Here is a 21232-nt window from a genome sequence, read left to right on the forward strand (position 1 = left end):
AAGAAAAATTTCTCATCTTTTTATTGAGCAATATCTTACAGCCTATATACCAGTTTTGACAGAATCAAGTTAACTGCTGTGGTCATGAATTTATAGAAATCCCCCAGACTGAGCAAGACTGACTATTTTTGTAAAATGTCAGGAATACAAATATTAGGCAGCAGGGGAAAAGGTCTGGTCTGCCATGAAAGGTGGCAGCTTTACTTCTAGCTGCAAGCACTGCTGGATCAATTAGGGTGATCACAGGGGCTCAGCTCATTCATATTTAAGGAACGTCCTTTGAAAAACCACTAATGCTTCTGGCAGCAGATTTTGCTCATGGGACAAATACCTTTAAATTAAACATACAAGAGTTCAGTCTTTGAGATGAAAGGGAAGATTGAAACAGTCTGGGGTGGTCTATGCTATTATATATCTTTATTAAACTCTCAGAGGACAAAGAGGCACGCCAGGTTTGCAGGGCTGGAAGGTTTGCAGGGCTCTTGAAGGGCTGCTGGTTTTTTTTCTGTAACACTTCACGATACACATGGGTCAGACAGAGCAATATTTCCATTTACTTTCACATATGCCAATAGAATTTCCCTGTAATCCCTAGGGTTTGCTTTTCTACTAAATAGTGCAGAACATGCTGTTAGCAGAGATGCCAAAGCCTAGCTAGTGTCTGACACCTAAACCTCCTCAGGAGTTACATTAAAGCACTGGAAAGATCGACCACAGCCTCTCTTTGTAGAGGCAGGGACCTCTGGCACAGCAGATGAGTGGGTCAGAAAAGATTGCTGTATGCAGCAACCGTCAGATGAAATCTGTTGGCTGCTTAGAAATTTGTTTCTGACTCTTTCTCCAAATACGTCTGAAGCTTCATAGGACACAAAGTGTAGGAGTGGCAGTGGACATCATGCATTCCAATGATTTGTTTGATTTTAATACACAGTTAACTTTTTCTTTTTTAACATGTACCAGCTGTGTGTTGCCCCTCACTTTGCAGAGGCACCCCATAGAGTGCTGCTAAATTACAATTAAGGCATTTTAAATGAAAACATTGGGCATGTGAAGATTTTTATACCACTGAAAAAACATCTAGTTCTGCTCTTTCAAGCTGGGGCTGACTGGAGATGCTGGTATCAGCCTTCTGCCCAATGCCTGAGTCGACCATGCTTAGGCTTTGTAACAGCTTTAAAGCTGTAAAAGCTTTGTGCAATTGATGTGGCTGCTCAGGCTGCTGGTACTGCAATCAGCACTGAATTATTTTATGTCAATAGTAACTGTCAGTGGGGAGTTGCACTGCCTCAGTATAGCCATGGGCTTGCTGGCTGCTTGTGGGAAGGAAGGAGGCTGAATCCAGACAGCTCTGGTCAAGGATAGGGATTTTTACTTACTCCTGGTAACTTAACAAAAATTACTAGTTGTGTATGAAGTAAGGATAAATGACTGCTAATGTCTGAGGAGGAAAGTGGAGGAAGAAAAGAGCAAGAATACTCACAGAAAGTCTACTTTATAACATGCTATAAAAGAGGGGACAGAACTGTGTGCCTTATTAATGTATGGCCATAGGTTCATACAATGTGAAAACCAGGCATTGCTGAAGGGCAGTGCCTGAGCTGGCTGCAAGCACACAGCATGCTGGAAAGTGCAGGCAACGGGACATCACTGCAGTCAGGGCAAAGCCTGTATGGCAAAAAGTAATATTTTTTATAGGCATTTTAACATTCATGCAGAGTAAAGCTGGCCCAAAAAGCCCAGTGGCAACAGAGGCCACTGAATTACACCTACCTCCCAATGGCTGATCCTACCCCAGGTGAGTCTGTCCTGCTGTTTCCAAGTTCCCTGTTGGGGAAAGGTGCATGGCTGTCCTGAACTCAAGGGCACACTGTCAGCCTGTATCCATGGTGAGCACACCTTGGAGTGGCAGCAGCAGCTCTGAACTATACCCTGCTGGAAATTCTGACTTCAGTTTGCCACATGGCTCCATTTCTTCCACAGCCCTGTCCTTCCCTTCACCATAAATCCACAGGATTTCACTGATTTTTTCTCCTCCCCTACCTGGCTATATAGCCTCTAGCACATGACATAGGGCCTGACCCCCTCTGCAACCCTTTCACTACACCCTTTTCTAGCAAGGGCAGCAGAGGCACTGCCCCTCTACACCCCTGTGGTTCTGCAGGTTTGTGCCATCCTCCACCACATCTGGACTTCCTGCCCACAGCAACTTACTCATTCCTCAGTCTGCTGGAACAAAATCTTTTCTCAAATCCCCCTGATGCCTATGGTGGGTGGATGAAACCCAAATGTTGGACGGCTTTTGTGGGGTAGGCTGTGGGCTTTGCCTTGCTGAGTTGAGCTGTGCTCACACATTTCACCTGCCAGCATAGCAGGAGGCTTCTACTCCACAGTCAGAAACATGTCAGAGACTCCTTATTCTGCTAGTTTTACATGAATCAAATTTTGCATCCTCCAGTGATGTGGGAAGAAATACAAACCAGTGACCTTGGCTTCTAATGACACCAGGATGCTCTAAATGTCTGAAATCTATCAGCAAAGCCTCTGTTCACAAAGCCATTTATCTCTGGCAGCTTCTTTTTGCACTGCTGGAGCAGTGGCTGCACCCTACCCTGGCCAAGTCAGTTCAGCCTGGTGGATGGAAACAGGCAGATGTGGCAGGGAGCTGTGCAGAGGAGAGGGAGGAGCTCAGTCTGCCCAAATGGTGTGGGGGGAAGAACTGAGAAAGGGGAGAACTGGCATTAGAATCAGAACTGATATTGTAGATTTTCACATGGTGAATAGTGAGTGTCTCAATAAACCTGGGAGAGTTGCCATGCACATTTGGAGGTGAAGTTCAACAGCAAATGAGAAAAACAAAATAAGAAATCTAATGTTAAATGTGAGGATTAAACATTGTTTTCTTAACAACTTGAATCTGCATTTTGAGGGCTGTGAACTATGACTTGTGGTACATGAAGTTGACAGTGTTGTTATGAACACAGGAACTCACAATGCTCCTGTGTGCTCTGCCCCCTCAGGCACACCTGAAGCCTGTTCCTGGCACCAAGGCCTCACAAGCCCCAGTGTGGGCTGCAGCCCCTCTGTGCAGAGCAGCTTTGCACTGCAGGGACTGCAAGGTCAAGGCAAACCCAAGCATTTTCTTCAGGGAACCTTATAGTGGGCAAACAGATGCATGCACAGCCCCATCCCAGGCAGACAGGTGGCATTAGCACGGCTGGATGGAGGCATCCAAGAGACCCTGACACAGCTGCACAGAGCTGAATGCTGGAGGTCTCCAAATCCCAACTCTCTCCTGCTTTAATTTCCAGCTGATTGAAACTCCACTGAGCACTTGACATGCTGTGCTACAGCTGCCAGGTCCCCTCTTGCAGGGCACCCCACACAGCCCCTCTGTGCCTCAGAGATGTACCTGAGCCGTGCACTTGGTGTCCCTTTCAGCCTTTGGCAGGAGGTGCATACTGTGTGTGGGAGATCAAAGAGAAGAACTCCTTTTTCAGCTGTCCAGGACACACTGTCTGCTGTTGCCTGGCCGTGCTGTGAGTGTGGAAGGGTTTGATATCAGATGGCACAGAGTTCTGCCCAGTTGCTGGAACTCATTGAGCACAGGGAGAGCTGCCCTTTCCGACACAGAGCAGGAGGGGGGCCGGGAGGAGGCAGCCCTGTCTGCCCCTCACTTTCAGGGGGCATTGGTGACACGCTGGGTGAGCGACTCTGGGCAGGCAGGAGCCAACAGCAGATAACACCTGGAACAGACTTAACTGTGGGCTTGGACTTTGACACGGCTCCTTCCAGCAGCCCGGAAAGTGAGGGAGAGCAGGGCATGACCAGTGTGGGCGGCTCTTGCTGACTCGACACAAACATGTTTTGAAGCTCGCAGCGCCGGCAGCCGGGAACACGCTGTGCCCGTGGGTTCCCTGCCCCTGGCTCAGGAGGCTGCAGAACAGCAGCCAGAACAGCACCACTGCTTCCCTTGCCTCCAGTCCCGGCTGGAGCAGGCTGTGCTGTGTATATACAGCCAGGGTTTGTCCTCATAAGAAAAAAAAAGGAAAATAAAAGGAGGAAAAGCTGTAAGTGGAACAAAAGATCCAGCAGCTAACAGCAGACAGCAGCCATGGGTTTCCTGAAGGGTATTTTAAAGGTTTATAATTGTTCATTTCTTATTTATAGTGCTGTTTTGTATGCTTTTATCCAGCACTATCTACCAGTCTGCCCTCTGCTTAAACCAAGCTATTCATGGCCAAGTGTCTGGAGCTCCACTAACTATGGGAGGCAAGCTTTGCTTTTTAGGTACCTGGCTCCAAACAGCTGGAATAATCTTCCAGGCGTATTGAGGCAGGCCCTCACATTGTTTGGGGTTTGGACACTCTTAATCCTTTTCTAAAAAAGCCTCAGCTGTGTGAAATGAGCACAAGCTGTGGCTAATCACTGTCATGTGCTGTTAAAGAGTTCTGTCCCTCTCTCTCCAGGCACGGGCAAAACCTCCTTTATCTCAGTGGGGCTCTTGGTGCCTGGGATGCAAGGACAAACTGCCCACTTTGTGGAACAGGGACACACTTACACCTCAGACACAATGGTGTCTCTGCACCCAGAATTCTGCAGCGTGTATCATGGCTTTTGGTCTCACCTGGCTTGAACAGAGAGGCTGAGAGCTGACCTCCCTCCCTCAGGGGTGTTTGGATCTCCGGGTTCTCCAGTATAAGGGCTGTACTGCATTAAGGAAGGAGGATGAGCTGAAGCCAGAGCTGTCAGCCAGTTCAGTGTACTTAAATTGGCCAAATGTGCATACACATATTTATGTTCAACATATCTTGAAGGTCTAAATGTCAGTCATATGCTTATCTTCCTCTCCTAGCTGTGGCTCTTGATTTTAGATTCCTCCTGCACAATGAATGGCATCTTGAAGATCTCATGGCAGGTAACAGAGTGAGGCCAACCTCTTGTCTGCTCTTGCACCCTGAGGAACTTAAAAATTAGTTTGCTTGCTGTTTTCTAGAGACCTTTAGGGGTGTGTGTGTGTGTCTCTTCTACAGATCAGCAACTCAAACTGTTTTGGCTTTGTCCACCATTCACTGCTGTCAGCAGGAAGCTTGTCACAGATTTCAGTGTATGTGATGTGAAGTCTAAAGGTCAATTATTACTACTATCATATTGTTTAATATGTTGATCCCACACTATATTGCACTCTTTTATCAATTGAAAAACAGTTAGCATATGTTAGAAACATCACAGAAAAGAGCAGAGAATTCAATCAAATTCAGTCAGCGGTTCTGAGACACGCTTATAGACAACCCATTGATGCATCATCTATATTCTGTATTCCACACACTACTAATATAAGATCAATATTGAATTGATCTTTTGATTCAGTTCAATTGAATATTGAACTGAATAACTGCTTCTGAACCTATTATTCTATTATTTTTTACTAATGTACAGTAAAGAAATACTTCTATAAGTGAAAACTTACTGTAATTTATACCAATATACTGTTATTCTCCTAGAAATGTTTACATTTTTTAAAACTCCCAAACTTTCCGGTGTAAATATACTTTAAAGAAATGCTGAAAAACATTTGTTTTCCACTTTCAGTGTCAACAGCTTTGCTGGAATCTTTTTCTACTCTTATGAAAAGAAACAGCCCCGTGATAAGAGTAGACCTTTTTCCTCCAAAACTCTCATTTCCTAAGGCAGTGGATATGTTTGTTCCTGGGAAGAACTGGGAGGATTCCCAGTTCTTCTCTGCTTTGTTTGACTACTATAGCTCAGATTTAAAGTCAAGACAAATCCTCTGCCTTAAGATCAATTCTCAGAGGTGAGGAATATCATTTTGTTGCAAAGGAAAAGGCAAGAACAATCATTGGAGAAGAATGGTAACATCTCTTTCAGGAAGTTCTGAGTACTGAAATATAATTTCCAAGGTCTGTCTGCATCAGTTTATGGCACTCCAGTGAATAATTCTGCCATTGTTTCAGCTATTCTTACATAGATGTTGCCATTCAAAACAACATCTATGTAAGAAGATGTTGTTCTTCTTAGCCTGGCAATATGCAGAAGGTGTTACAATTTGATTTTTTTCCTCAAGTGAACTGACCATTCAGTGGCCTTGAAAAACCATCAAAAGCTTTTGGAAGTGTGACATGTCTCCAAAGGACTGTTCCCATCCCTTGGCTACAGAAGATAGGCTCAGACCATGCAAAGCCAGGCATCAGGAGGAGGATTAGGAAGAACACAGGAACAAGAGGCAAGGCCATGGAGGAGAAGCACATGAATGAATTTGTATCAGCAGATTTTTAGGCATCTCCATTAATAACATGAATAATGAAAACTTCAGGTGCCCCTGGCCAGAGCTTGAAAATGAAGATTTTTTCATTGTGTACTTATGTAAAACCCGAGGTGAAGCTGGTTACAAGCAGGGGAAAGTTGAGATCAGAAGGTTTTATAACAGGCCCTAACTAAGCAGAAACAAGTGTCAACACATAGTTTTATGCCTGAGCAAACAGCTTGCTGTGGTCTGTGAGGCAATGACACAAGCCTGGTAACACTGAGAGTGGTCCAAACCATCAGATCCAGCCCTGTGTGAAGGTTGAATTCCACCTGTAATGCCCTTCGTGAGCAGGGGAGTGACGCTGGGCACCAATAGTCTTTGCAGTGCTTGTTACTAACTCTGCTCCACGCCACAGGGATTGGAGGAGGCAGCAAGTAGCTCTGGCACGTATTCAAACCTGTTTTCCAGTTAATTTGTTAAAAATCAACCCAGGGTGTTGTGGGCAGTAAAGCTGCTAGAAAGAGAAAACCACTCTAAGGAATAAACACTACAAAAAAGAGCTATCAGTTCATCTGATTTATCCATATGCCTCATGGCATTTAACAATCAGCATCAGCTACAGTTATCTCCTAAGTTTCTGTAAAAGGCCTGCTCAGCAATTGGAATTTGGCTGTCCCAGGAGCAGGAAGCATGGCTCAGAGCTGTCTGGCAGCCCTGCTGCCCTGTGGGGGGCAGAGTAATGAGGCTCATGCTGTCTCCTGTGATCATGTGGCCCTAGGACCAGTCCCAAACCCAGACAGATCAGCAGTGTCAGTGATGACAAGCTGCAAGAGGCAGCTCCGGGCTGACACAGTTTGTGCCAGCAGCCAGCTCATCTGCAGTGATCCCATTGGCATTTGCTGCAGAATAAACATTGTCTGGGATTTTCCATTATATATCCACCCTGGCCAGCAATGACACAGTAGCAGTGTAATTTTGAGCTCTGTATTTCCAGTTTCCCACAACCACACAGAACTAGTAAGAGGGTTTGAGTCATTTACCTAAACATAAATATTCACTGATACTTCAGAAAGCCAGGATTGCCCAAACAAGGTATTTGATGGGACTAGCAGGCATGACAAAGGACTTGTGGAAGACCTCTCTCTTCCAGAGTGACAGATGAGAGACAGGAAGGGTACTCCAGCCTGCCTCATATAGGACTGGGTGTCTATTTTTAGGTCAGCTCACAGCTGAAGCCATCTAAATACAGGTGCCTGGAGGTGCCCTGTGTCTGGGGCTCCATTACGGTCAGTTAGCTCTGCCACTGGGGACAGGACCACTATTCAGGCACCACAAGCAGGTGTCTGGTTCAGAACAGCTTCAGGAGTTCTCTGGGTGCACTGACACTGGTCAGGAGAGGCAGCTGTGATATCCAGCTCACACCTCAGCACACACACAGCCATGTACACAGTGCCATGATAAGGTGTTGTACTCGGTGTGCCCAATCCTATGCCAAGGTTCTCAGCTTTCAGGCCCAGTCCAGTGATGTGACAAAGTACAGAAAGCCCAACCTATAACAGCAATGTAAATAAGTGTCTTTTTTTTAAATTTATTTTTCTTATTTGGGGCTTGCAGACAGGGCTGTATCACATTAATGTAACTTAAAGCATACTTGTTCTAAACTAGAAACTCTCTGTCACGTTCCAGGAGAATGTTCACCAGCTCAAAATACTGGGATTGGTGGTCACACCTCTTGCTGTGTTTCCTGCATCACAGTTCTGCATTTTCAATTGGCCATGACTCCCAAGAAGGCAGTGAGACTCATTCCTCAAGGCTGTGCCCCTCACACAGCAGGAAATCAGATGCTTTCCTTTCTTTCCTCTTCCTATTAGGAACTGCAAAGCAAGTGTGACACAGGGAAATTGTGCTAATTTTACATGAGCCAATTTGTTGCACTCTGCTTTGATTTGCTTTCATAGCTGCAGGAGGAATACTGAGGAGAGCTGATGAGGAGCAGCTCCTGATCATACATATACATACATGCCTCCCATATGTATTTTTCTGTGCATATAAAAATCTTACATTATTAAGAGCCCTCAGGATATTTCAAAGAGCCAGGACTGTGTTCCAGCTACTTGCTTTGACACCCAACACTTGAAATTGCGAGGAAGAATTAAGACTGCCCATGGGTATTTCTGCCCTTTCTTCCCTGTGAGGTGAGTGGAGAGAGGCAGGACTGACTCAAGCTACCAACATGTCCTTTCTCCTTGCTGACTGTGAGGAGTAGCAGCATCTAGCCAGGTACTGCGTCAGTCATTCTGTCCAAATGTGTACGACAGCACAGATGTGCAAAGCCACCTTAGGGCCTGTAATACAGGGTCAGGACACAGGCATTTAAAACTGTGTTGTCAGTCAGTTCTTGGGAAATACAAACCCAAAGATGTTGATGCAGAAGTGTGCCCCTTATTCTTCACCATCCCCACCCCCAAAAATTAGCTGAGCTGAGGGATCATAAACTGCCATGTTCTACCTCCTCTTTGCCAAATGGCTAAAGAACTTATAGGCAAAAATTTCTTAGGTGTTTTACCTAATTCTCTAAAGTCATCATTGCTGCCATAAGGAGGGAAAAGACCCAACTATTTTTCCAGTCCAGTAGTGTTTCTCATCAAAGGTAGAAAAGCTTGTTTTGTAATACTTCTTTGGGAAGGACATTATTGCATGCAAAGGGCAAAGTCTGGCAGATTTAAAAACTTGGTTAAGTGATAGGGAAATGATGATAATGAACAACTGTGTATCAAGGCTCCAGGGAGATTAATCTGGATTTGTGCCCCAGGCACCAGTAACACTAACCAGCAATCAGTGTACACTTTTTAGCTAATGATCTAGAAGAGAAAACACAGGGTGCTTTGGCGTGGTTTCTGTTGACATCAGGAACCTGGCTGTGTAAGGTCCCAATCAGAGGGCAAAGGGCGAAAGTGCAACGCCTGCTTATCTCCTGTGAAACCAGAACACTCCAGCCGTGGGTAAATGTGCTGATGTCAGTGCCCCCTTGACATGCCAGCAACAAGGCAGCCCCGCACAGTGACCAAGAGCTGGTGCATGGCCTCCTACCCACTGGACCTGTGCAGGGGAAGGAAAACCCCCACATTTTGCCTTCTAGACTGCAGGAGCTTGGCTGGGACTGATGGTCTGTGCACATTATGCTGCACAGAGTCCTAGGTCTGCTGGGGCCATGAGCTCAACAGGGAGTTCCACAGACAGCAGCTGGGTCCATCCTGCTGCACTTGGGCACCCCTGCTCCCAAGCCTGTCATAGGCAAGGTATAGAAAGCATGTATGTGTTTTTCTGCCTTGAAAAACATGACAGGAAATATGCAAGTCCTGTCTACAGAGACTGCAGCATGGTAAAAATTATGGGAAAACACAATGTGTGTTTTTGTTGTTGGTTTCCTTTTGCTTGCTGTAGTAGTTTATTGAAGTCCCTGGTGTATTTTAGTTTGGGGTTGCTTCTCCCAACATACCTGGCACACTGGCATATGTCAGAGTGGTACATTTCTGTAACTGCAAAATGCAAGAACGGGATGTCATGTAATCTACTTCCCTGGCATTATGAGTCAAAACCCTTAGGAAGGTGAAACTCTCCTTGTTAAGGAAGGTAAACTCAGTACACAAGGGTGTTGCTTTTAGACTTGCTGCCAGACACCTAGAGTCAGGTTGGTTTTTTACCTCTCCTCTTTCAGGTAAAGTGTATATGTATATTTTTACAGTTACTCTATACTCTTAAAATTAAGAGATGCAAGATGGCCCCAGGCCAACACAAGTCTGCTGAAGCACCAGTTGTACAGGTGGACTTTTGGGTCATGACACCATCAGATCACTACCATTTTCTTTCACACCAGCTATGAAAAGCCAGCAGGCCCATTGCTTCAGAGCTGAAAGACAGCCATCCCTTTAGTCTGTGGGAAAACTTTTTTCTTAGATATAAACCCAGCGATGGATGTCTTTTTTTCTTAGTCAATTTTCACACTCTTCAAAACTGAACAAAAGACAACTATTTTAGAGTGCAGAACATACACTGATGGAACATTCCCAGTTCTCATCTCAAAATGCATACCCTCCTAATTAAAAAGAGTAAGGACATGGCTAAGGTGATGCACTGATTTTAGGTACTGTGTAAGCTCTCAACCAATGCAACATTAAGCATAAGCAGATCATTCTTCCAGTGTTTCTCCCCCCTGCTGTACCTGACATGGTATGAGTGTTTGTGTTAACTCCATTTCCTAAGATTTAAAATAAAAAGCCCTTGCTTGCATCAGACTTCTTAAAAACCAAAGACACAGACAAGCATTTAAAACATTTTATTATAAAACTATTTCAACATCTACATCCAAGTTAAAAGACTTAAAATTACAGCTCTGCTTTTAGAATAAAAAGTCAGTGAATGCTGCAAAAGGTGGAGTAGTAGTAGCATTATCTAGGTAGATAGCCTAGATACTACACAGATTTCATGTGTGTTCCTTAAGTGCTTCACAACTTCTGCCTGCATCATGAATGTTCCACAGCTCTGCTCTGCAAGCAGCATCACAAACATTTTTGCAGCACACATGTGCCTCAGCTGCTTTGAAAGAGAAATTATTAACTAAAGCAGCTGTGTTACAAGTGTACCATCAGAGCATAACTCAGGTTCAAGCATTACTGGATGCAGACAGAAAGGTATAAATTGTGTGTACCTAACAACAATGACTATTTTGGTATGTGTTTGTGACCTTGTATTCCATTCAAAAATCAACAACTATCAATTACTTTTGATAGTGAAAGCAGCTTTTTTACACCTGTATATTCTAGACAAAGGTATTTCCTTTTTATTAGCCATATCATTCACTGAGCTGAGCTCAGATGCATGATCTGGTAACTTTTGGTGACTGCAGCTTATTCACCAGGATAAAAACAGCCTAGATGCAGTACTAAGATCATAATGCTCAGCAGTTATCATTTATACATCTAAAATTAGTTTTTAAAATAAATGAGGCATATCAAAATATATTTTATTTTCAATGAGAAATATATCTCAACAGGACTTCAAGAATGCAAAGGTAGTTTCCTATTGAAAACCATTTTAGATTCACAGAATATGGAGTCATTTTCTGCCCTACAAATAGAAATCTCTAATAGAAAACTGTCACACTGAGCAGGATGTTTTACTGTATTTGTAACTTTCTGCAAAGGATCACATAAACACAAGATAATATGATAATTAGTAAAAAAATAATTTCAAGTAATATTCTACATCCCTGATGAACTTTTGACTGGCCAGCTTGGCAACATCCACTAATTTAGCATCTGTTAAAGTCTACCTTGCTTACAAAAGTGAAAACACACAAAGATGGGCAAGGAAGAAGCTTACTGAGAATGGAACATTTTCTGAACAACTCTCTCTCACTGGCATTTTTCCTGTGGGATTGCCCCTATTTTGCTCTTCATAAGAGCTTTCCAGTAGTTTTTAGTGTTGTTTACATTCTGAAACATTTCCTAAGCTCTTTCCATTGCAAGGAACAGTTCTTAGGATAATTTTTTACAGTTCCAACAACACTCCTGAAAACCTTTCTACAGACCTTCAGTGCTCAGCTGCAGCTTTCAGGGTACAGATTCCCTATGTACATCTTTGAGCTGATGTGGTCCAACACAAATTTGAAAAAGATAATTTGCAAGTTGACAATTTGAAATGGTGTTGTGACAGTTTGAAATTGACAATTTGACAATCTGAAAAAGACAATTTTGGTTTAGTGTACTGAGCCACTAATCTAACAGCATAACAGAAACAAGCCACAAGACTGTATTTTAAACATGCTGTTCTTCACAACATGCTTATACAATACACATCACCAAAACCTTTCTGTTCAACTTGCAATGTCTGACCTCAGTTCTTGCTAAATCCTAACTGACTTGGCACACAATCTCCAGAATACAGGGACAAAGGCCAGATGTACCCTAACGTTAGAGCTATTATAACCAAGTAGCTTTCCATTTCTTTTTAGCAGGTCTTAAAAATATCTTGATTTTCTTCTTCATTACCTTATGCATAGAAGCCCTACTTGGCAGATTTCCCATGAACAGTTTAACATAAAATATCTAGCAGTGTGACTCACAGAGCAAGGCATCACTTAAGATGAAGATCACTTAAGAATTATTTCTGGAATAGCTTTTTTTTTTTAAATGGGACTTCCTTACATATGGCAAACACTTTGTCCCTACCTCCCAGGCTCCCCCTCTTCCAGTCAGGCTGTACTTGAATGCTGTTTGTATCCTGCTACAAGACTCCCATGTTAAGTAGATCTTTTCCAAATATTATAAATACAACTTTAAAATATGGATGCTATCTATCTACCTGAGAAATTCTGCAATAAGATAAACTGCTGATAACTATTCTAATAGAAAAATATGCATCAGCATAACTCGTTTATCAGTCAGTATTAAGAATTCAAGCATTAAACAGGATTTAAAAATTGCACACCCCTACCACACCAAGTCTTTGATCATAGTAAAAAAATAGCTTGATTTTTCTCTATACACAGCTCTTCTTTAAAGACATATGTGCTCCTATTTTCCTCATTCTGAAGTCCACAGCAAGGTTTCAGATTCAGTGCATATAGCCTACGTTTATGATACTCTTATCTTCTTTTTCTTCTGCTAGTCCTGAAACTTGCTTGTTTGAAGGTAGATGAATACTTCTAAATGCTGCTCTTGAAGCCAGCTTGATCCCCTGGGATGTCTCGATATCAGCTTCTCTTCAGGAAGCTGCACTCTGCTTTGCCATATTCTTTGGGTCTTTACTTGGGACACACCAGTCATCTGCCTCTGAGGTAGCCTGGTAATGCTTGGAAGCTGATTTGTTAAAAACTGGGAGTTTTTCTATTGATTCTGTTGATAAGGCCTAAAAGTCAAGAAGGAACAGGTTAATATCTCTCAATAATGTCACTCAGCAAAAATTCATTCAGCATGCCTAAAGTGATACTACAAAACAAAGTTTATCTGCACAAATGTTTCTGCAATAGGTGTGGTAGTTTATGTGTTTCAGTATCTATGATTGGTTGGGTAATTTGGTAGAAGAACTGCAGTAACATCTCATCCTATTTATGCATTTTTCATAGGCCTTAATCAGTAGGCTCTAACATGTTTTCAAGATAGCCCAGGAATACATGGAAAAGGACTTTGATTTGCAAAATTCCAGTGAAAATTTTTCAATAGAAGTGTTATTTATATATATATATATATATATATGTATATTTATATATCTGAACTGTCTTTTCCTTTCCTATTTCTGCTCTTGATTGTGCTTCAGTGTTTTCAGTTTAGCAAGAGGAATTCAAAGCAAGTTTTTCCCACTATTAGGCACAGAAAATAGAAAACAGCATGTAGTGTTGTTTGCATGTGTTTGAACATGTGTTTCTCATAAAAACAGCAGTGCAAGTTACATGCCTAGTGTTCAAAATTACTGGTATCTGAATCCCACAGAGGGGCTATATGGCAGATGTTGAGTAGCACCTTGACTACTTAAGGATTTAGTTTATACAGACTTTCTGGTTTTCAGAGTAAACAAACCAGATCTGTTGCTCACACTTCACTCTCTTCAAGTACTTGGTATTCCACAAACAAGTAGATAACACCTTAACACAATCTGAAAACCAACAGGGCTCTCACTAGCAGTTGTTCAAGTAGACTAGTTAAAGCTAAGCAACTTTTTTTGATACCAGTTAAAAACCAGTTACTAAATCTGTAATGTCTCAAGAAAAAACAAGAGCTACTCATGAGCAGAGAATCTGTTTACCTTAAAATGGTAACAAGTAGTTATCCCACTGCATTGATGGTAGTAATCTTTTATGTAACTAAATTTAAATACATACCTTCAAGTAGATGATAGCATCTGTTCCATAACCACATATGGAGTAAAGATTTAGATCTCCTTGAAAGTACTTAGCATACAGACGAGAAATTGGCAAGCCATACCCAAAGCCAGCCTAAAAATAAAGCACAATATAAAATTAATTATTTTTTTACTAGCTCTAATGGCTTCAAGTTAAATAGCTGAAAAGTCTTCAGAAATTTTTAAGCTGTTAAAAATCTTTTGAATTTCCTCTTTTCTTAGAAGAAAACATAAATCTCTAATCAGTTTCATTGAGAATGCTGAAGCTGACTGTTAAAAACTCCAAGTCACAAGAAAAAAGATCTCCATGGAAGAGGGAGGGTCTATACATATGTCCCACTTTAGCACATTAGATTTCAGTATTTTTCCCTCATTTGTTATTGCTAGTACAGCTTGATTAGTAAAAGGAGCTTTCTACTGGGAGATAAACATAATAATCTAAAAGACTGTTCCAGTTGTGCTTTCCTCCAGAAAGACTCCATGATCTATAGTAAGTTTGAAGACTGAATGGAGAGTGAGGACAAAGAAAATTAGTGTCATTGTAATGCACGAAGAAAAAAAATTAGGGCTTTAGATTCAGGTTGTAATGTTCATCTTTATGCCTTTAAAAGTATATTTTTGTCCATTAGGCTAAATACTAAAATTCTGTTTCAGAAAGTGTAAATAATTCATACTTATGGGACACAGTAAATCTTTGAATACACCACAGAACAGTAGGATGGACACAGTGCTTCATTATTAACCCACCAACACTTACAACACCAAAATTGCAACACAAGTATTGAAAGTATCTTACAAGAGGGGTATTTCGAGAATCATCCACATTCGGCCTTGGTGCAGTGGAATACATGTAACTAAACAGCCGCTCAATTTTCCTCACGGGAACACCACCTCCCCGGTCTGAGATCTGATTTAAGAGAGAACAAAGTTAATAACAAGCATGCACTAAGAATGGTATTTAAAATGCTGTTATTTGAACACACCTTTCCAACAGTCAGAAATGCAAAGATTTGTTTTACAGCACATTATTATTCAACTAGATAATGGTGCTACATGGAAGCTCACATCATCAAGAGAATGCTCTTGTGCTCATGTACAGTGTATTCGACCTGTTCTCAGAGGCCAGATCTTTTAATAGAACCAGCTATGCATGTATAATAACAAACATTACAGTAAGTCCATTGTAGTAGGCCAACAAAATACCTTGATTGCCAGGTCTTCTTTCCCAAGAACAACTGTCACTTCAACTGGAGAAAGAGTGGAACTGTTTTCTTGGAATTCAACAGTTGCTCTCATTGAATTCTATGGAAAAGAAGGTTACTGTGATCAGACATTGCTTAATCCATGCACTTCAAACCAAATCTCTTCTACACAGAGGCAAAATTATCCTCTACTCCTATCAGTGCCTGGTTTCCAAGGGACACACTTAGCATTTTGGCATAATGTGAGCAGATTTATCATCATTTAAGGTGTGAGAGGAGGTCTCACAATTTAAAGCATCTATGCATAGCCAAGACTCTTCTGAGTGAAAGATTACAACATTCTTGCCCAACATCAACTCAGGCACTGTAAATTAAATAATATAACTCCCTTAAAGTCAACAGGTTTCTGGAGAAGAGCAAAGTTCAGCAGTTGCTAAAGGTTGCCAGACTTCTGTATGTCATGTTGGCAGCACTAAAGTTCAGCTGCACTCACTACTCCTTAAAGACATTGTCCATTTCACAATGGAAAAGGCAGCAAGGCAAACCTGCAGGTGTAATCTCTAAAAGCAGAAGGCTACTGGTGGCCACAATCCCACATCCCACTTCACTCTCTCAGTCTATACTAACATACCTTAAAGAGCTCAAAAAGCATGTGAAAAAGATGAGATGGAACATATACAATGTTAATTGGTTCTCCTGGAGCTTTTCCTAAAGGAAAGGAAAAATAAAAACACTTAAAAGGGTGATGATACTTTTCTATGGTATCCAAATTTTACAATGAGCAAGTTGCCAAAACAAACAAAAAAATAAATCAAGTTTTATTTTTGGTTTTCCCCCCTCCAAAATTGGCTAACAGCTTTATGCATTCATTACAGTATTTACATTACAATTGCCACTTGCTTAATAAGTTTCTTTTCAAATAAACAAATAAAAAAATCAAGTATTTATTCCCCTTTTATTTATAATGAATTTCAAACATTAACCAGACTGCTGTGACCAGACACATGCAGGCAGCTCAGACCAGACCCAGCATTTCTGTCACAAGCCCCAGTTCCTCACTCCAGATATGGAGGTCCTCTCTAGCAACTTCTCATATTACTTTAGGTACAACTTTGTCTGACTTTTCTCAAATTTATAAATGGTACCTCAAAAATGTTGTGTTTAAGGTACACCAACATTTGAGTCCTAGCATGGGAGGTTAAATGAGTTGCCTATAATAGAAAATGGAAGAGGAACTAGCCCAAGCCAGATCAACTGGTATGTGCCCTAAGGTTACAGAATTAGGAGACTTTTCACTTAGTTTTGGATACTGATAGGCTCTTATCTTACCATTCACTTGAGTAAGTTTCAGTTCTGGAGATGTCAAGTAATACTGGTCACACAACATCTTGGCACTCTCATAAGCATCTGAAATAGTAATTTAAATAAATTATATAAAGTATAATATCAAGCAATGTAAAAATTCATTCAAATGCATGGCAAAATACAGCTTTTAACCACCTTAGCTGCTAAGGTGTTCAACAGTTGAAGTCTGGAATGTGTCTCAAGGGAATGATAACATTGCATCCACTGTGTGCACTAAGAATTGAGAACAATGGCAATTACAGAAGCATGAGCAAATCTTTGTACAGTTTGATAATTGTATGGAACTGATACATCTGTTATCTACCAGTTGGTAAAGCCAATCTCAACACCTCAGACAACTTAACTCCTACCTCATCTGTCACTAGCTAGAACTTACTCCAACATGGTTTTTTTTACTGCTATTTTGTATTTTAAATTCTGTCCTCTAAAAGCTCATGCTTTGATAAGACTGCTTTCAGCTATTTCAATTAAAGCCAGTCAGCATCCTCTGCAACTGAAGCTGGTTACCCAAACTGCTTGCAGTGAGATACAGACACTGATCAGGAAGAGAAACTTCAAAGCTCTGAGAATACGCACCATTCACCACTTCAACAACGTCACAGCAAGGATCAATACTTCCAATGTGCCTTGGGTGCCCCGAGCCAGATTTATCATCAAAAAGAAGAGCTGTTTGACATGAGGACAATACAACATTTAATTCCAAATACTGGGTTATAAAAAAGCCCCAAAACTGAGACTAATGCAGTGTGATTGCAACATATAATTGCATTAAATACTGGATATTGTTTATGCCTTTTATGAGTTAAAGTACTATCTACTGTCAGCAAACTATGTTGGCTTTTCTGTAGCTCACATCTAAAGGTTTTTCAGACATAAAGAACGATATCCCTACATATTCCACAAAATAGCTATTTCAATTGTTCTTTAGTCTAGAAAACAAGTTTTCCCATTACTTTCTTAAGTGACAGATTCAGTTTCTAACTTTTCAGTGTCACACAAAATCATGTAAAGCAGTTCCCCAGCAGTTTTAAGAAGTGTTTACATTAACATGTTACTCATTAGGTTGAAATTTTTTCTCAGGTAAAAATTTCTACTTACTGTGTTGGTTCATTAGCATCCGGGTAGAAATACGGCTCATGTAAAAACGATCCAAAAAATACTGGATGTTTTGATTGGTGACAGGATCCACTTTAAAAGTGTCTTTGTATTCAATTACTCCTTGTGCCATTGTAGGAACCACATCATGATGTCTGTTTCGGACTCTAATTAGAGTATCTATAAAGCTAGGTTAAAAAAAATCTTTTTAGAACATTATTCTCAGACTACATAGAAGCAAGCTTTGTGTAATGTAATTATCTAATCTAGCACCAGCACAGATAAGTGCTTAACAGCATTAATACTAAAATACGGTGCAGTTTTTTTTTACTATTTTGAAAGTAATTCTTTATTGATCTAACACAGAAGTATTTTGCATTTTTAAAACAAAAGGTATAATGAGCCATATCAAATTCACCCCCTGTTTACTCATTTATTTGAGCAGAGGAAAATGCAAGAAAAGGAAAAAGATCCCAAGCTGACATCTTGGAAAAAAGCAGAAATATGACTGCAGAGATAATATTTTTTTCTGTATTTCTCTGTCATGACAGTTCAAAGAGCAACATGACCTTGAAATTAGGCTGCAACAGGTCATATTTATTTGCAGCACTGCTAGACATGGTCAGAGATTTCAACCAGCTTGTTCTATGCTCAGCTCTTCCTGCTAGATTATCAAATTCAGCTCATCGTGGCTGTTAGTCTAAAGTGAATATACTGTGACAAGTAGAATGTGACCTAAAAAGTTCAAAGAAAAACATGAAAAGCTTACTCAGATAAGACTTTTTGGTCATCTGGGCTTTTCTGATGGAATTCAATCAACTCCTTTAGGCTTTGGATGTACCTATTGAAGAAGATAAGAAATATTGCTAGATTAGTAAAAATCAAATTAATAGCATATATCAAAAATGTTTATGCACATCATTAGTCCTAATAAGTCATCTAGGAGCTTTAAGTATCTTTGAAATATCCAAGTTACAACCAACAATGGAATGACAGATGGACATCTCTTGGCTGCCTGAACTCCAGAAGTTTTCAGTCTTTCTTGTGCCTGTCACCAGAAATCTAAGCCCTCCCTTAAGGTACACAAGATCCCCTTATTATTCTTTACAAGATATGCATTTCAAAAGAAGATCCAAATGACAATGCCAATCAGGAATCCACTTAAGCAAAATTTTTCCAAATCTGATCAGCTTTGGCAGAAGCTAAGTAGCTGAGCCGCTTGCACTAACATCTGACAGCCCTGACGCATACAGCAAAGGCCCAGCAGTTTGCTATATTAAGAAGAGTTTTTAGATCTGACTCTAACACTTCTGCTCTTTATGTCAGCCATCCTGGCAAATGATGCAACTGAGCCAGTAAACAAGGTTAAATCAGATTCAACCACTGTGTCAACTGCAGGGATTATGGTAATTGAATTTCAAACACTTGTTGCACAGGTCAAGACAATATACTTTGACATAGAAGCTCAGTTAGTAACTCCTTCAGTGAGAGATCAAAACAAGTACATAGCCTGCTTTCCCCTTTCGTGTGGGTCCAAGAGTCTGTAATGCTGTATGGAAACAGAACACGTTTTCTTTTCTCCCTTCTCTATTTCAAACTGTTAACTCCCTGCCCCCCACACCTATTTAAAGATAACAATATAATCATATTGGTTTGCAATTTAATTTTAGTATGCTAGAAAAAGAAAGTGTGTAACAGCTTGCAACTCAGATTTCATGAAGGAACTGTATTTCTACTGTGTTTTGTTATACTTTCTACTATTCAAAGAAGTCTGTATCTCAAAGCTGTGTAACTTTGCATGCTTAATTAGAGCAGTTCATACTTACCAGCTTCTTACTAATTTTACTGATGGAGTGCTTAGTAATTTATCAGGAAGAAGATCAATTTCTTTCAAGATGTTTGCAAACCTCACAGGAAGTTCTTGTCGCAAAAATGCAAAAGAAGTTCTCTCACATCCATTAGTCGAGCCTATGAATAAATCCAAAATATAGTTTTCGCTTAAGGGAAGTTTCAAGATAGAGATACAGATTGCTGATTTCCCATGAACTTCAGGACTCTATTTCTCTGCAATCGTGAGGTTTTCACTAGCCGGCTCATCTAAGAGTTAGGCGTTATATGTTTATGCAGAACGCTGTTTACATGACAGTAAGACACAGCGTGTTCCCGGACGGAATACTTGTACAGCGCCCACTTAGACACGAGCCTGAATTGTAATCCCCTAAGAAGCGCTCCGGCCGCTGTAAACAGGAGGTCGCTCGGGGTGACGTCGGGCAGTATCATGTGCGCACAGCCGCCAGAGCGATAACGGGAGCGGGAACTGCGCGTTCGCTCCGCCGGAGGCTCCTCCCGCCTCCGTGTGCGCGGAGCAGGAACGCGCCCCGCAGCCCGCGTCCCCCTCCGTGCCCGCACGCTGCCGACACCGCCGAAGCAGTGCTGGAGCGCATCTTCAGCTCTGCTGGCGGCACCCGCAGGTCTCCAGCCCCTGGCACCCGGCCGGCGGGTAACTGCGGCCGGGGGTGCCCGCCAGAGGCGACCGCCCCGCTGCCACCACCACCGGGGCTGGGAATACCCGGCGTGCCCGCTCCCCTCCTCCGCCCTGGCGCTGGGCAGCCGAGCCGGGGGCCGGCAGCGACTTCAGCGCTGGCTGAGCGCTGAGCCCTCCGGGCGGGGATCGCCGCCTCCTCTGTCCCGCAAAGCGCCGCTCCCGCGCCCCGCCCGCGCCAGCCCCCGGGCTCGCTCCTCCATGGGGAAACGAGCCTCCGAGCCCCGGCTGCCCCCCAACCCGACCTCCCTCCGCTCCCCCCGACTCTCACCGAAGTCCAACAACTGCTTGATGGAGAGCGGGGAGGGGGAGAAGCGGGAAAACTGCTCCACCTCCTGTGGCAACCGACCGATGCTGCTGCCAGCGCTGGCCCCTGCCAGCGGGGCGGCGCTGCGGAGGGCGATGCGGGCGGCCTTCATCGCTGCTGGGCCGGCAGGTGCGTGGCAGGTAAGCGATCGCTGGGAGAGCGAGTGCTCCGCGGGCTCCGGGGCTGTCACCGTCCCCTCGCCTGTGGCAGGCGGCCTCACGTGGCGCCTCTATTTACAATCGCAGGGGGGCGGGGCTCCGGCAGGCCGCGCCCCCCGCGACCCTCGTGACGGCGCTGGCGGCGTTCCCTGTGCCCGGCCCGGCCCGGTGGGCACTTCGCCAGCAGCACGGGCAGTGCCCGGGGTGCTGGCCCGGGGGACACCCGCGGGGCCAGGGCACATGGTGCTGGGTGTTGCTGCTGCGCCTCCCGCGGTGACCTTGTGCATCAGGCAGGGGCTGGGCGAGGCTGGCAGGGCAGCCGTGCCCAGTTGCGGGGGCGCCGTGCTGTTTCCGCCCCTCACGGGTTGCTGGGTCCGTCTCTGCGCGGGCTGTGCACCC

At 42.8% G+C, this 21232-nt stretch overlaps 1 protein-coding gene across 1 annotated transcript; it reads right to left on the reverse strand.

Moving 5' to 3' along the window:
• Positions 1–10586: 10586 nt before the first annotated feature.
• Positions 10587–20892, reverse strand: PDK4 (pyruvate dehydrogenase kinase 4). Its single transcript, XM_074536213.1, has 11 exons — positions 20640–20892; positions 19653–19794; positions 18596–18667; positions 17830–18014; positions 17308–17397; positions 16696–16773; positions 15998–16074; positions 15368–15466; positions 14961–15071; positions 14145–14258; positions 10587–13174 (listed from the first exon to the last, which is right to left on the reverse strand). The coding sequence occupies exons 1-11, from the start codon at positions 20785–20787 to the stop codon at positions 13031–13033; spliced, it is 1260 nt and encodes a 419-aa protein (XP_074392314.1). The 5' UTR covers positions 20788–20892; the 3' UTR covers positions 10587–13030.
• Positions 20893–21232: the final 340 nt, after the last annotated feature.

Source organism: Zonotrichia albicollis, chromosome 1, assembly GCF_047830755.1.
Source record: "Zonotrichia albicollis isolate bZonAlb1 chromosome 1, bZonAlb1.hap1, whole genome shotgun sequence".
Taxonomy (NCBI): Eukaryota; Metazoa; Chordata; class Aves; order Passeriformes; family Passerellidae; genus Zonotrichia; species Zonotrichia albicollis.